Source organism: Rhea americana, unplaced genomic scaffold (assembly GCF_003343005.1).
Source record: "Rhea americana isolate MKP2758 unplaced genomic scaffold, rheAme1 scaffold_179, whole genome shotgun sequence".
Classification (NCBI taxonomy): Eukaryota; Metazoa; Chordata; class Aves; order Rheiformes; family Rheidae; genus Rhea; species Rhea americana.
Window position 1 is genome coordinate 1,705,033 of NW_028185916.1, and position 15,563 is coordinate 1,720,595.

The 15,563-nt window shown below is 41.8% G+C and overlaps 1 protein-coding gene across 1 annotated transcript in view; it reads right to left on the minus strand.

Annotated features, from left to right (window-relative positions):
* ZNF365 (zinc finger protein 365) overlaps window positions 1-1,747 on the minus strand; it is a 20,845-nt gene extending 19,098 nt beyond the window's left edge. Inside the window, exon 1 of the mRNA XM_085301606.1 lies at window positions 1,697-1,747. Within this exon, the coding sequence (XP_085157732.1) occupies window positions 1,697-1,747 (51 nt within the window). The remainder of the gene's footprint in view (window positions 1-1,696) is intronic.
* Between the last annotated feature and the right edge of the window lie 13,816 nt (window positions 1,748-15,563).

Consider the following 15,563-nt stretch of genomic DNA (forward strand, 5'->3'; position numbering starts at 1 on the left):
CTGCGCTGCGCTGTCCTATCCTGCCCTGCGCTGCCCTGCCCTGCCCTGCGCTGCGCTGTCCTATCCTGCCCTGCGCTGCTCTGCTCTGCSCTGCCGCGGCGCTCAGGGACGGGACAGCTCGCACCGTGGAAACGGAGCGGGCGCCAGCACGTAGTTAAAACCAGCCATGGCTAGGTGTAGGCTGGAAAGAGAGAAACAAGGTTTCTGAGCACTGTAGGGTTCTGCGACAGCCTTGGTATAAAAAGTACGTAAGGTCTTTGGAGGAGCAGGGCCTCGAAGAGCAGAGAGCCCCRACGGCCCCTGCCACCTCGTACGGTAGCGCAGGTTCCCTTCCTTTCGTGGGCTGATGGTTGGGGGAACCGAATATTTCCACAGTGATTTTTTTTTGTGTTGGAGGGCTGTGGAGTGTGCTGATTACATAAAAAGGTAAACTTACAGTACTGTAATGGTGTATGGCCTCTTCTTAACTACATCAAGTAGCCAGAGAGACCTGTGTTTGTTAACGTGACCCTAAGCTAGCATCAGGAGGGGGTGTCACGTGGTAACGGGATTTCCCTTTTGAGAATGAAGAATTTATGTTATTTGGTATTAGACCATGCTGCCAAACGATTCCTTCAATAGGTGAATATGCTTTTTTAAGTCTGGGTATTTTTTATAACACAGATGTATGCCTATTTTTACAAATTTTAGGACACATGAACAAGGCTGATTTTAGAGTTGCATAGCCTTTTTGTGGTAATAGTGAAGTTTAAAACACCGCTCTTCTAAAACACCATGCTTGAGGCCATAGTGGTAACACGCTGCAGATTTTTTATTTCTGGGGGAGAAAGCAGTGCTGTAAAGTTTAATTCTGTGCTAATAAATCTGTTCCATGAGTGAAATCACAGGCATAGTCCTAAACACTGAGAAAATCTGTGCGCATTGATAGATGCCTTTGATGTGATTAAGACATTCCCAGTAAATGATTCACCAGATGGCACATGAAAGGAACTTGCTCAGATTGCATTTCAGAGCTTCAGCTAATCTTTAAAGTGTGTGGGCTACCATCTATGCCACAACTTTTTGCATGAGTTATTTGTCCTGTATTACCTTGTCAAAATGTGGCAATCTTCCCTTCTTTTGCCATCATGTATACCAAAAAGTGGTGGAGGACAGGAGGGAATGGTTTCGAACCACGCTTGGCCCCAGACTTGGAGATTTCTAGCTCTTTCTTTGGAAGAGGCTGACTTTAGCAGGACAAGATGTGTGGCCGTGACCCTGTTTTGGTCCCTATTTTCTCTGCCCTTGTCTTTTGTTGTTCCGTATCTGTTTCTACTGTGTCTGTTGTCTTTCTGTGCTTCTCCTTCTGGTCAGTGGAAGGTATTCAGTGGAGATACTCAAGGATGCACAAATGCTGTAGAAGCCAGTGGGATAAACTTGGCCCAATGGGGTGTCCCATGCACACTGAGAAAAGCTGGCTCCTCTAGCTGGCTGTAATGTGAACTCATGTGGTCTTGGGGAGCAAAAGTGTTGAGGGCTTTCAGGGAGCCAGTTATTTGCAGCTGAAGTTATATGGCCTTGGCAAGTCAGATCCAAAGTTCAGCAGCTWTCTAGCCCCATTTAAAATCTTTCTTCCTCCAGGATTTTTCAAGGTTTACTTGCATTCTTACTATTTGTTTTGCTGGATTGGGATCTTACTCATCATCTCTTGATATACCTGCTCCGGATGTTCCCATTTGGATATGGGGTCTAGTTGTTCTCTCAGCATTGAGACAGAAGCAGTCCCCCTTTGATATATCAATAAGTGTGTATTTTTTCATACATCATCCATTACATGTCTGAGCTTCATCCCCTTGATTTAAATCTGGAGCAGGTAGAATCTAGCACTACCACTAACACAAAGCCCAAATTTACACAGCCATAACATATGACTCATCTCTGAAATGTCGCCAAGTTCTGGGAGGCATTATCTAGTTTATTTGTATGCATCTCTTTCTTTCAAGATCTCTCTAAGCACTGTGCAATAAAATTTCCAGAAGGATAAAAGTTATTTAAATGAAAGCAGCTTGTAAAAACCTGCCAGGTGCTGTACGGAAGTTGGGAATATTCAGAGTATTCAGCTCTTTTTCAGGTAGTGATCCGTACCTGCCGTACTTGGTCGCATAGTTGCCAGTTCCTGGTGGCCACTGATTAGCTGATCTCTTCTTATTTTGAAGTAGCCCACAAGCCTAAAATTCATGTTTGAARAATAATGTAAATTTTGTTTGGCTGATAATGGTACTTTACCAGAGGTGGTTAAAATAGAGAGTTTTATAAAATCAGTTTACTTTTCAAKGGTTACACTAGTTGTTTATCGTCTTTTTTCATCCTAGACAAGGAAAATAGGTGAGTTAGTTTCATTTCTATTTTCAGCCACTTTCCCCTTCAGGCTCACAGTGCTGAAATGTTTTGGGAGGCTTTTTTCTTGTGACATAGAACTGGACTCCCTATGATCAGCTTTTAATATTTATCATCTCCTCTCTCTGTTTATTGAAAGGAAGCGACAAGTAAATAAAATCGAAGGAAAGACCTCAGAAACTTGTAACAATTATTGTAATGACTTTTAGTGTAGTGTCTTAGTTTGGATCCATATTAGCTTTGCATGCAGATATATTCAAGATCTATCAAATGTACTAGCCCATATCTGATTAGAGTTGTCAGGTCTCAGTGTTTTAGCTGGCGTTGTGGTGAGACGGCTGCAGCTGCATTTTCCAAAAGACAGAAGAAGAGTGGGGTGGGGAAGTGCATCAGTAATGTGTATTGCCTGCGTTTCAGCCATCCTGATTTGTCTTCAAAAAAAGATACTTCATTTAGCTAGGGGGATAAACCTTTCTGTATAGATGTTCCAGTCATATTTTGTTTCTCTTTGGTTTCCAGCTGGCTCACTGTTGACCATGCTTATTTTAAGGGGAAGGAGTGCTATTTGCTTGCTACAGCTAGTAAACTTCAGATAAACAGCACGAGGCTGCCTGAACCCAATTTCTGATTGTGTTGTTGATACATGTATTTTATTTTCTGCAAGTTCCCATTTTGTGGACTTGATCCCCACATGAAAATGAGGATGGTGCTACTTGGAGTAGGTCAAGTGTGCTATGATGGGCAGTGCAGATTGCTTCTCTAGTAGCCTTATGCCTGTTATGGCCTCTGCTCTGGAGGCTGCTCTGGCCGCAGGCAGGGCAGGGCTTGCAAGTGTCCTTCTTCCACCTCAGTGTGAAGTCCCAGGGCAATTTAACTGAGGGAGGAAGCCCTCAAGGATAACAACGTATTTAATTTCCACTGCCTTTTGCTATGGGGTTATAAGTCATAATGTGCAGAAGAACATGCTGAAGYCTTATAATGAAGCTGTCTTGCTCCTGCTCCCCACACAGGGGTGGCCTTTTGAAATCCTCCACAGCCCAGCAGCACTGCTGCCAGTGGTGCTGGGAGCTGCAGGGCTGACACTCAGGGACTGGTAGTGACCAAAAAGGGTCTGAACGTCACTGCTGACAGCGAGGGACAAACCTAGCGTGGCTCCTGAACTGCGATGGGATATTTCATATGGTTGCAACAAGCTAGCCTTAAGCCAGCACTATACAGCAATTTGGCTACAATTCAGGTATGAAGTGTGGGATTAGCTACCTGGTTTGTGCATCAAAAGAAGACAGAACGGAGAGGCATACAGTAATTGCTGTTCCTAGAGCTCTTCCAAAATGAGAGGCTACCTGCTCTACAGAAAGGGGATCACATGCTTTTGGAAAAAAGCTGCCCCTCTCAAAAAAGAGAATGAAAGCAAAAATATGTGTCAGGATATCTTTAGGGAAAGATTTCTCCCTATAGCAAAACCCTTCCCTCATTAGGACTTATTAAAATATAGACATTTTCTCCAAAGGAAAGAAAAGCATAAGCTCGAGCGATTTTGTTCTGGTAGCATGCTTTCTCTAACGGAGGCTGCATGTTTACGAACATCTTTTTTAAAAAATCATATCAAATGCCTTCTGTGTTTGAGGAATTACACGTGAAATAAATGATTCTGATTTGCCAACTGAAAAAAGTGCCTAAAGAGGCCATAAAAAGGACTGAATTTGCCATCTATAACTAATTAGTTTGCTTTGGTGACTGAGTCCTATGTGCTGGGGTTTTAAAAGTTTTTGATTTACATATGCAGAGACATAAAAGAACAGCGTTAAAAAGTTGTAATGGCAAATTCAGATATTTGCCATATCCAAGGATGTGGGAGATCAACCCAAAGCTGTGCGGGAAGCAGGTGGGCCAGAGCTTTCCCTTCCCTGTCCTGCTGCATCCATGACACCCATGCTGRGGGCAAAGAGGACCTTCTTTTGCAGCTCTGTCTTTCGTGAGAGAGGTGACAGACAGTTGCCTTTAAAGCAGTAGTCTTGGATTTTGCACATGATTGGCTTTGGATATACTTGTCAGTCTCTGAGAGAAAGCATGGGAAGTTGGCGTGTTTGGAGGTGGGTCATTTTTTACTCCTTTTTAAGAATCCCTTGTGCCATGGAAAATGGCATCAGGATRTCATATCTGCATGCAAATATCAAGAAGGGACTTCTGTCAGGTGGGGATGTTATGCTGCTGTGTCTATACCTCAGATGTACTCTGGGCTTCTTGTGTAGGTTCCTGCTGTAGGGACCATAGGGAGGAGGAGCAACTGCATGTGTGCAGGAGAGGAAAGGTACAGCAGAACTGTGTTCTAGTGCTTTCAGGGAGAAAAGGCCATGTGATAGCAGCTCACATCAGAGTTTTCAGGAATCTGTCTCTGAAATGTAACCCAAGTCTCGGAAATGCGAAAACAAACCAGAACAAGCCAAGAGCCCAAACTAAGTCAAACAGACAAAATCCCCATCAGCTCACTCCAGGATAGACATCACAGGCAATGCAGAAGACAGTTGAGACCTGGGTCTTTGACATGATCTGAATGCATATTGATTTTATTGGATACTTAGGGAAAATATGCCTCTGTTCCCTCATGCTCTCTCATCTTTCCTCTTTTCTCCCCTTTTCTGATATTCATATCAGCAGTTCATTTTTGAGTTTGCATTACATGTAAAGGTCTAGGAGATCAGCTATTGCTCTACTGGGGGAATGATGGCAGGCTGGAGGGTCCTGCACCTGCTCAATACAGCTAATGAGTGGAATTAGTGGAGCGTTCAAAGTGACTGGAGAGGGACTCATTTAAACCAACAGGCTTCCTGTATGATGAAGGGAAGGAAGGCACAATCTGCAATAAAAAGGAGGACTTAAAAGAAAAGGATAGAACACTTACTAATTCCAGACAGTAGCCAGAGATGAAAAAACCTGGTTCTCTCTGGTGTTTTAGCTTTGCTGGCAACGTTCAGGATTCATGTCGTAGTCAAGTAAGAGCATAAACTGGGAAAGAAAAGCAATGTGGCTGCACAACTAGTTTAAGTTCTTTGCTTCTTCCACAACAGGTTGAATAGATTAATGACAGAAATTTGTTAGACACATAGGAATTCACCTGAACAGACGGGGCCAGCATGAAGGCATCATTTGTCTCTCAATTCAGCCCCGCTTTGCTCTTAAGTGATGCATAGAGTAGTGCAGGATTGCAAGGCAGGGGTGCGAAAGTTAGGGCTCTGGCTTACTCCGAAATTGGGCTTTTATTTATCCCTGACTTACTGTGCTGAATATCAAAATAACGTCCTTTGTAGTGCACAATTAGGCATGAGATCATTGTCTTTAGAACGATATTTTTTTGTTACAGTGAATGCTATCCTTTGCAATTGCGAAAGCTGCAGTGCTCAGAGCAAGGTGATATATCATCATCTTTAATATTTGCTGCTTTGTAGGCACTGACTGTGAACAGGTTCTGTCTCTAACAAGAGCTAATGGTTTTATGCACAAAGCAGATTCTTTTCAAAAGAAGGCTCTGAAATCAGTGACGTATTCCCATTCAAGTGCATTAAAAAGTGCAATGAACTGCTGATGTCTAAAAATACATGCAGCTTACAAACTGTGCAGCCAATGTGATGCTCTAGCCAGTTCTATGAGAAATGTATCTTTGGATGAACCAAATAAATGAAAGGTGCAGTCCTGGGAAATACTGTGCTCCTGCTGTTGCTACGTCTGAAGTGAAACCCCAAGAGCATTTATTATTTGAAGGAATGCAGCTGATGAATCCTGAAAACAGGTATTTTCATATAAACTTGTGTCCTTCAGGCAGTAGGTCTTGATGGCTGTGTGAGTAGATATTTCTAGATCCATATAACAAAGAAAACTGGAAGAAAGTATTTTAGCCAAAGGAAGAAAAGTGTTGTGGTGGAGCATTTTCCCTTTTCCTTAAATGTCTTCTATCCAGATGGTTGTTAACTTAATGCAATTTGTAGCCACAGAGGAGCAGAACAAAACACAAACTGGTCCCATCCAAATGTAGTTTGCTGCCATCTCCAGATTGTCTGCTTTGTAGGTTAAACTCATGTGAACCTTTCCAGTATTGCAATATTCTTCCCAGTTTCTCTTGAAGACATACATTAAAGCTTACTTTCTCCTCAAGACTTAACTTAGAGCATATTTTCAGATTCTCTTTCTCTTTTGAAAAATTTTATTTAAACTCAGGCTACTTGATTAGATCACTAAATTTCATTTAGAAATGCCCAGAGGTGAAAATATTAGCAACAATAGAAAGATTCATCCTTTATAATATAGACACAGAAATCTGAACCCTCAGAAATTCAGCCTGGAGAAGGCTGTTTGCTATAGAGGCTTTCTATCCAACTATTACAATGACTGCCAAATAAAACACAGTTAGCTACACATACACTAATTTGGTGCGAATTATGTATGCAAGTTATTACCCCTAAAATGGTAGAAGATGCATTTGTTCTCCACTGACTCAGTGATACCATTTAGTAAGATAATTTAGAAAGAATGTCTAAAAATTAGTGTGACTGGAGTGGTGATGAGAAAAACCTGTGCAGATTAGTAATGTGCGCAATGACTGCATGAAAGCTGCCAACAAAATGCTGGGTGCTTCAGTGACTATGGGTGCCAATCTCCCATTTAAATCAATTCAGCGCGGGCATTTAAATCAATTCAGCATAAGCGTTTACGTGCCTGTGTAGCCAGTAGATGTAACAGTACCCGTGTGTAGAAGAGCATACCCCCTGCTAAAAGCACGGAGAGAGGCACAGCATTTGGGGAGACACAAAGGGTAGCTGAGAGTCTATAGCCTATTTATTCCTTTAGGAAGTCCCTCCCGTACTAGTGTTTTAAAGATGGAAGTGGATTCAGGTCTGGAAGAGACCGTATGCCAGAGTCGGGCTATTCTGGGCAGTGTGAATTTCTGGAAGTATAAACAATAAAACAAAAATACTGTGTGTGTTAGATAGTGGCTCACTTTTGGCTTGTGTTTTCCACCTCAAAATCCAGTGCACATACATGAAACCAGGATGAATCAGTGTTGCAGATTGTTGAGGGATGGGGTCAGGGAAGACATGCTAGGGTAGGGAAAGAATAAGAGAAAGCATAGATTAATTTAGTGATTAAAATTGCCAGTTGCAGGCCTTAGAGCACAGGGGCTGTTTGCACAAACACATCTGGGTGTTACCTTAAAAAGGCRATCCTCTTTATCCCAGCTCATACTTGGATATTTCCCAGGGTTTACACTAGCGGCTTAAAGAACCTGTTCTGAAAAATTTATTTGCTGTTTGATACGATTTTTTTAAACAACACGATTCCATTTTGATGGCACTGTACAAGCACACAGATAGAGTCCAGTGTTAGAAATAGTTTCCTGGAACTCAAATTTCTTTTTAAAATAAGYAAGTAAATATATGAGTAAGTAACACATGCATCCAGACATAACCAGTTATTTTTATTCTTCCAGATGAAATTGGCTCTAAAAATATAAGATGCTGTTTATTATTAGCATAATTTATAATTTAAAATGCTAACAGTGACATAAAGTATTGTCTCAGCYCATTTAACAGGCCATGAGATCGTTAGACCTCAGACAAACCAACCTCATACAAAATGCAGTTGTTYTTATTTGCTATTCAACCTCTGCTTTCTCAAAATGGTGAATAAAAATGGGTTGTCTTATTAGGCAAAAATGCTATGATTAACAAGAGATGTTGCCATCTAACACTAAGGAAAACATAGATAAAGCCCAATTTTATGCCCTTCCTATGGTTTGACTTCAAAGGTAACATAAATAACAGAAAAATAGTTTGACTCTTCCTACAGTGAAATCCCAGTGAACTTAAAGAAGGTATTCTGCCCATCACGGGCTGCTAGAAATTCACAGGACTCAGTTTACTTTGCAGGAACTTTGTGTCCTTACATCCTTCTTCCTCAGGAAAAAGATATTCTAGTTTCTCTTAAACTGAACAGACAATTTTGATTCAGCAGAGCACCATCTCCTTTGTGAAAGGCTCAGCCTCTTGAGACGGGGCTTATCTCACAGCCCTTAAGGACAGCCTTACCTCCGGAGCCAGGGCCCACAATCAGCTCTGCAGAGAGAACTGCTTTCTGCTTCATTTTGTCTCCTTTGAGGTTTCATGGAGGCAAATTATTTCACACTTCTGTTACACTCTAAGGGGGAGAGGGAGTCACCCTCTCCAGACTGTTGTGCAGAAAATAAAGCACAGAAAAACAAACAAACTGGGCATACCTTCCCCCACCCCTCCATATGGCTGCCTCACTCACTGAACACCCATCCGAGTACCACTTTCGCGCTAATCACGGGTGCCAGGAGAAAGCTGCCGCAGGGTCCTGGTTTAGGGGGAAGTTTGGCGAGCACACAGAGATGAGGGACATACTGAGTGGAAAGTTACTTGTCCTAAAAATTTAACTTTTTTCCCCCTATGGATGTATTTGTTTAAAGTAATCTAAACCCCTGAGCAGATGAATAGGGTAAGAGTTTCTTCGTATCTGTTTCTAGGAGGAAATAGGGCATAACTGTAACTGATGTTTTCCTTAAGCAAAGACTGGAGGCTTAAAACCTACAACGGAGGTTTCCAACCACAAATGATTATGATACTGCTCTTAAAAATACAGTGATAGTAATGATATATTATTTGGTTGGAACTATGTTATTTTCATGCTCCTAAATAGTGTTTACTTTAATCCTTCCTATTTTGGCTCTTTTTCTTTCTTGGCCTGGTCAGTATGACAAATGCCCATTTGTGCAGCTAGTATCCAATTCATGACTTAGAAAAGCGCAGAAAAAATCACAGCTCTGTGACAAGGTGGCAATATTTATAGAACTACAGACATTTATAGCCCTCAGTATAATTGAGATAACTAGTGAGACAAACCAATTGCTTACTGATTAGGAGCATATCTTGGGCAAAGTAAGAGCTTGCAGTAAACTGGATATCCCCACCTATGCTCCCTTTGAATCTCCTCCCTCATACAAGATCAAAGCAATCCCCAGTGTGTGAAATACATTGAAATAGTATTTGATTCACTGGGCCCACCAGGCATGAGCTATTGTGCTTCGGTTATTTGAGATGGCAGCTGTCAGCTCAAAAAGCGCCTTGTTAGGGGACAGCCCCTATTTACTTCCTCAGTAATACTGTAATGTATATGCCTCTTGTGGTGACTTTGCTTTTGGTGCACAAATATATTGCACATGGGAGAAAGGATTTGAATGCCTGTGGCTGCCCAAAGGGGAGAGTTTATGTTGCTAAGCCCCAAGACCACATAGCTTTGCCATTTTTCACTCCTTAGATGCCTATGCACCACAACTTGCAAAAAATCAGACCAAACTACAAAATCACATCAGGCAAAGACCATTTGTTAAGTATTATTCTCAACAGAGATACCCCAGACTGGATGAAAAAAGAAAGAATTGGAGACCATCGGCAAATACTCTCGACTCTATGCTGCAAATACTGTATTTACCGTGAAACAACAAATCTGATGCCCTTCCCAACAGCAAGCTGGAGAATCTCTCCCTTTCCCTGCGAGATGACTGTCAGAAGTGGGTTTACATCTGCTCTGATACCAGCAATAGATGGTAGACCAGCAATAGATGGCTATCAAAGGGGAGGCAATTTTCTGTCATTATTTTCTCATCTAGGAGTTCATCTTTAGATTTGAGATATTCTCAGAGATATTATTCCCTGTTTCAAATTCAAGATGGCAACTCATTTATCTGATCCAATGACTCTTCACTAGCATAGGGCTCAACATCAATAAGAAAAAACCGTAACAGGCCTAAGTCTAAAAATTGAAGGTACAGTGCTGAGCTAGACTGTGTAGTCTCCCATAATGCAAAACAGTGACTTCGCCAGCAGCTGCCCAGCAAACACATGGATGGATTTGTCTCATATTGCACATTTTCTATATGGCACCTGCAGCATATACATAAGAARTCAAAGGAGGTTTCTGTACTCAACAAAGAAATCCTGGTGTACACGCATGAGTATGGAAGTGACAGTGTAGAACTTCTCAGAAATCCTTTAAATATTGAACATCCTTTTAATGCTAAGCAGCTTAAAGAGCCACTCTGCATTTACATAGGAGTACTATCTTTGTATGATCATAATTTTTGCCTGAGTCTGTAAATGTCCCCTATTAGCAATGGATCCAAGCAGTCAGTTTCAACCACTGATTTTACCAGTTTGGCTGATAAAGATAATTTGGTTCCTGCAAGTTTTGTGAAGATAGGCAGCCAAGTAGAAGAGAGAGGCCATAAAAATGTCTGAACTTAGAGAAAGGTTGCCAAACTTACGCTTTGTTAGATACTGGGTGTCCACATTAAGTGTCTTCCCATCTGGAAAAGGGCTTTCAGCGAAGGTGTCAGTCATCCATGAAGATCCTTGTCCAACAGGATACTTCTGCTGGGGTTGATTCTGTACTCCTGCGGGAAGCACATCTGCACCAGCTTCAAAACCAGGGGCCCTGGGCTCCCAAACAGAAGCAGAGGAGCATGTGTGACTGCTCTACATCAATGAACTGCACTCTGTAACTTTGCTTACATATGAACACCTTTGAGACATAGAGGCTCATGAAACTGCAGTTTAAAGTCACACGATGTTTCAGTTCATTTTTAATGTTTAATCTCAGACACTGTTTTCCAAATCAACATGGGAATAGATCTTTTGCAATTTAAAATTTCTGTTAAAAATGTATTTTGAATGTATTTATCCCATATATGGTGATTGAAAGAAGCTTCAGTGTTTTGATAAGGACGCACTTTAAGAGGAGACTGGCTTTAAGAATACTAGGCAGAGCAAGTCACTAGACTCTATCTGGAAAAAGAAAAAACAATTTCTTGTATTTCTTTAGCCTTCTACTGTTTTTTACAGGAATCCTACGGGAGTATAAAACTATTTGGAACTAAGTGTCATTTGGAACACCATTGCAATCGAAGGAGGACTGAAAAATATTAAAAATCTTGAGCAGAAGAGGAATGAATTCTCAGGGTAAAATTAATCTTAGAGTCCTGAAATTTAAGTCCTGAAATCTAAGCTAGTTTGGCCTCTATCTAATTAACAGAGAAAGACAGGTTCCTGGCAAGGGTGATTCATCCCTGCTAATTTAGGTACCTGCATGTCTTGGGATGACTTCTTCATTGACTGCTATGACTATCTTATTCATCTATGACTATCTTAGAAAAGATACTTAACTTTAGACTGCTTAAGTTAGGTAAAATGGAGCTTACTCCCTTCCCTCTTGCCATTGCTTTCACTGCAGTAGGATTTGGTTTTCGCTCATTGTCATTGGCTAGATGATTAATTTTCCCCTTATCCAGTTCAAAAGTGAAACACGAGCACATGACAGTCTAAGGTAGATGCCCATATTTAATTTGTTTTGTAGGACTAAACCTTGATCTTCTGTCCAGTAAGTCAATGGAAACACTTTAAATGCCTTCAGTGGACAATGAAAGTTGTAAGTTACCAGGGTTGGCAGTTTGCCTTTTGATTTACCCTTGAATTTAACAAGCATTCAGTTAAATTAAACACCCTAATTCCAGGGTCGCTTCCCATTTAACCCATCGGTCATGTATCACAGTAACCGTAATGATAGTTTGCTTTTCAATTTAAAATGCAATAATTAGAAATCAATTGTAAAAAGCCTTGCAAATGCTTTTCCATGCATCCAATACAAATCTTCATACATTTCCATTTAGGAAAAAATCTAAATAGGAATTGAATAGATTTCTACTGGCATACTCTGATAATATGCAAGGAGTAGGTGTAGCAAGCTGTGGGAACTAAGAAATTAAGAAAAATATTGCAGTGCTGTCAAGAGTAGGTGTAGACATTTTGTACCTGCTAAACTAAAATGATGGGCCTAACATTTAAAATAATATAGTGATGTAACACTCAAGCAGAACAGTGATTTAGATAGACAATGATCTCTCCTCTGCTATCCAGTTTCCCTAATACTAGAAGGAAGTTAAATGCTTTGCAATGCAAATACAGTGACAAATAAAAGGATAGTGTGAAGGTATGATTCATCTGAAAAAATATTTCACTTCAGCAACCCTTGAAGGTAGGATATAGATCTCCTGTTTAATTCATCCCACCCACTTCTGGCTCCTCTGCACTAGTGCAGCAGCGCCAGCAGTGACTCTGCAGGATTTCCCCTGTTTTGTAGGTTGTGTCTAGGGTATCTTTGCCCTTCAGTGGAGGTTCATCCCAAGAAGAAAATCTGGCTAGGATGTTTCCATTCTTATTGCTACTATCCGCTGGGATTATTCTTAAATTAGGGAACAGAAGAGTTGCCAGCTGGATCCCTAATCTCTGGGTAATGTAGGATGGCATAAAGCCATCTTCATTTCAAAACAGTGTGTGTGTGCTGCAACAGCAGGACAGCCTTGCTGGAGTCACCCTTGGGCTGCGGCAGGGGCATCAGGCCTCTTAGTACACCTGCAGAAAGGCAGTTTAAAATCTCAGTCACATGTTCACCTAAGAATAAGGACTAGTAGTTYGGTGAAATGTTGAATTTCTTAATTAAGCATCTGACAGATCAAGTGAATTATGAAGCTTGATTTGGTAAGGAAAAAAACTCTAATGTCTGTAGAAAGTGAATGCAAATGAGAACCAAAGCAGAAGCAGGTGCAAGAGAGTAAAAAGCCAGACTTTGCAGTAACATGTTTCTTGTGTAGTGGAAAACTGGGTGTTTGAGCCCCCTCAAGAACAGATACACACTGAGCTTGTTACGATACTATTCACATTAATTAGGGCTGAGTCCTACACGTGTAACTCCTACTGATTTCTTAAGGGTTCCAATTCAAGTCAATGTCAGTAGAAATGTGTAAGGGCTGCAGGCATGAGCCCTGTACACTCTCGGTAGTCACATTTTGGGACTTATTAAGGCTAGGATTTGCTGAACAGACTGTACTGTGCAAAACCATGCTAATTAGCATCTAAAATTCTTGGAAAGCTGCCAGAGATTCCTGAGAACTGTCTACACTAGGGGGAAAAAATGGCTTTAGAGAGGCTGCTTGCCTGAAATAGTTTGTGGCATAACCTGTCCTTTGCAATGATTTGTACAGTACCCATGTAGCCATCCTGGGTTTTGACGAATCCATTTTGGTGCTCTCAAGAGACAGCTATTCTCAGTCGTCTTTCAAAGAGCAAGGATTTCTAGAAAACGTGCACAGGTGGATTTGCTCTAGGAAGCAATGATGCTAGCCTAACCAGGTGTGCTGAACTGCCTGGGATGATACTGGGTTGAAAGTGTTTCAACAGATAGTATTTTTAATTTTGTATTAGTTGTGTGGTGGTGCAGGATCTTGCAAGTCTGTGAATGAATTTCAGCCGGAATTAGACACTGATTCTTTCCTTATTTGTTTTTACATACGATATACATATGACAAGACTCTCATTTCCTCCTGCTGCCATAATTTAATAGCCCCTGAAACATTTCAGCCACTGGTGTTTGTGGAGATGGAGCTCTTTTTCACTTTTTCAGTCAAGTATTTGTTCAACAAAGAGGCAGTTCCAGTTAACCCGAGCCTGTGACTCATTTGAATTCTCTGCATAGTCTATCCATGCTACATTTCCATTTCTAGTTTTTCCTTGTAGCCTAGCAGATTATTCAGAGCTCTTTGAGGTTCAAACCCCATCCCTGTGTAACTCAGAGAGGCTAGAGCATACCTTACAAGACATGTCCTACTGCTTTTCTCCTGTTTTGATGGAGCTGTCCTGATGTGTCTAAAATCCTGAACACTGCAGTCAGGACAAGAAGGAGAGGCGCCCAGCTGGATGCAGCAAACACCAGGATGGCATGGAGATTTTCCTTTTGCTCTCTCTCTAGCCCTGCAAATGACTTCATCTCAAACTCATTCTGGGAAATCTTGGATGTCCATAAACATCTTGAAATCCAGAAGCTCGTTATTTTCTGCAAAGAGAGCCACCCCCTTGCGTTTATGCCCATGTTGTAAATACCAGGAACCAGACTCGCCAAGCGCCTATGTGAAATCCTGGTGAAGCAAGGAGGCTTTGCACATTTCCCCTTCTAACTGCATTTTTTGTTTATATTTTTAAACAAACATATGCTAACCAGGAGAATTCTGTCTTCTCTCAAAGCTGCTAACAACGCTGCATATTTCACTCATCCTCACGCATTTTCCTTTGCCCAAATGTTGACAACTCTGTGCAAAGCAATGAGACTCCAGGCTCGTGACCAGCATCTTCTGAGGAAGAATTTAGAGAGAAAAAGCTAAGAAATCATGGATGAGGGCATGCATGAAGGTACTATATTGGCCTATCTGCTGCAGCTGCTCAAGACAACCAAAGCAGCAAAACTGGCAGCGGCAAAGAGAAACAGCTCCCTTTCCTCTCCAGTCAATGCAATGAATAATTAATGGATTTTTTATAATTTAATATATAATAATATACTTTTCACAATGCATGTTACTAATTCAGTTATTGAGGTATCATTGTATTAAAGTAGCATGATTAAATGAACTGCATAAAACCAGAAATATGGTTAAAAATTCATGCATGGCTCAGTGCAGTGGTAGCTAAATATTGAACAGCTATTAGGAAAGCAGTTATAAGTCTCTGTTTTCAGCTTGTTTAAAGACTATTAATCAGAAAGATGTGGTATTGACCTACTTCAGAAAAGTAACTGGGCACCTGGAAATACATTTTCTTGAAACTTATTATTCAACACTCACTGTTCTAGCTAAATAATATGGAGTTAACAATGCATTTCAATGAATTTATCTGCATGACCAAAATAACGATGTTAATGATGCTGATCTTCTGCACGTGTAATAATCTATTTGTCGCAGCTGAAAAGCAAAGCTGTCGAGCCCATCTCAGCGCTTATTTGCGGTGGGGGTGGTAGCTGCGTCCTCGCGTGTCCACGGTTGAAATCAACACGGGCCCGGCCGCAGCTGCGGCCGCGCGCAGGAGCCGCCGGAGCGACCGAGCTCCGGGCGCGAGGGGCGGCGCCGCGCCGGGCCAGCCGCCCAACGGCCGCCGCCCAACGGCCGCCGCGCGCTCCCTCCAACGGCCGCCGCGCGCTCCCTCCAACGGCCGCCGCGCGCTCCGCCCAACGGCCGCGGCGCAGGGCGGGGCCGCGGCGGCCGTTACGGGGCGGGAGTTTCGAACGGTGGTGCCGTT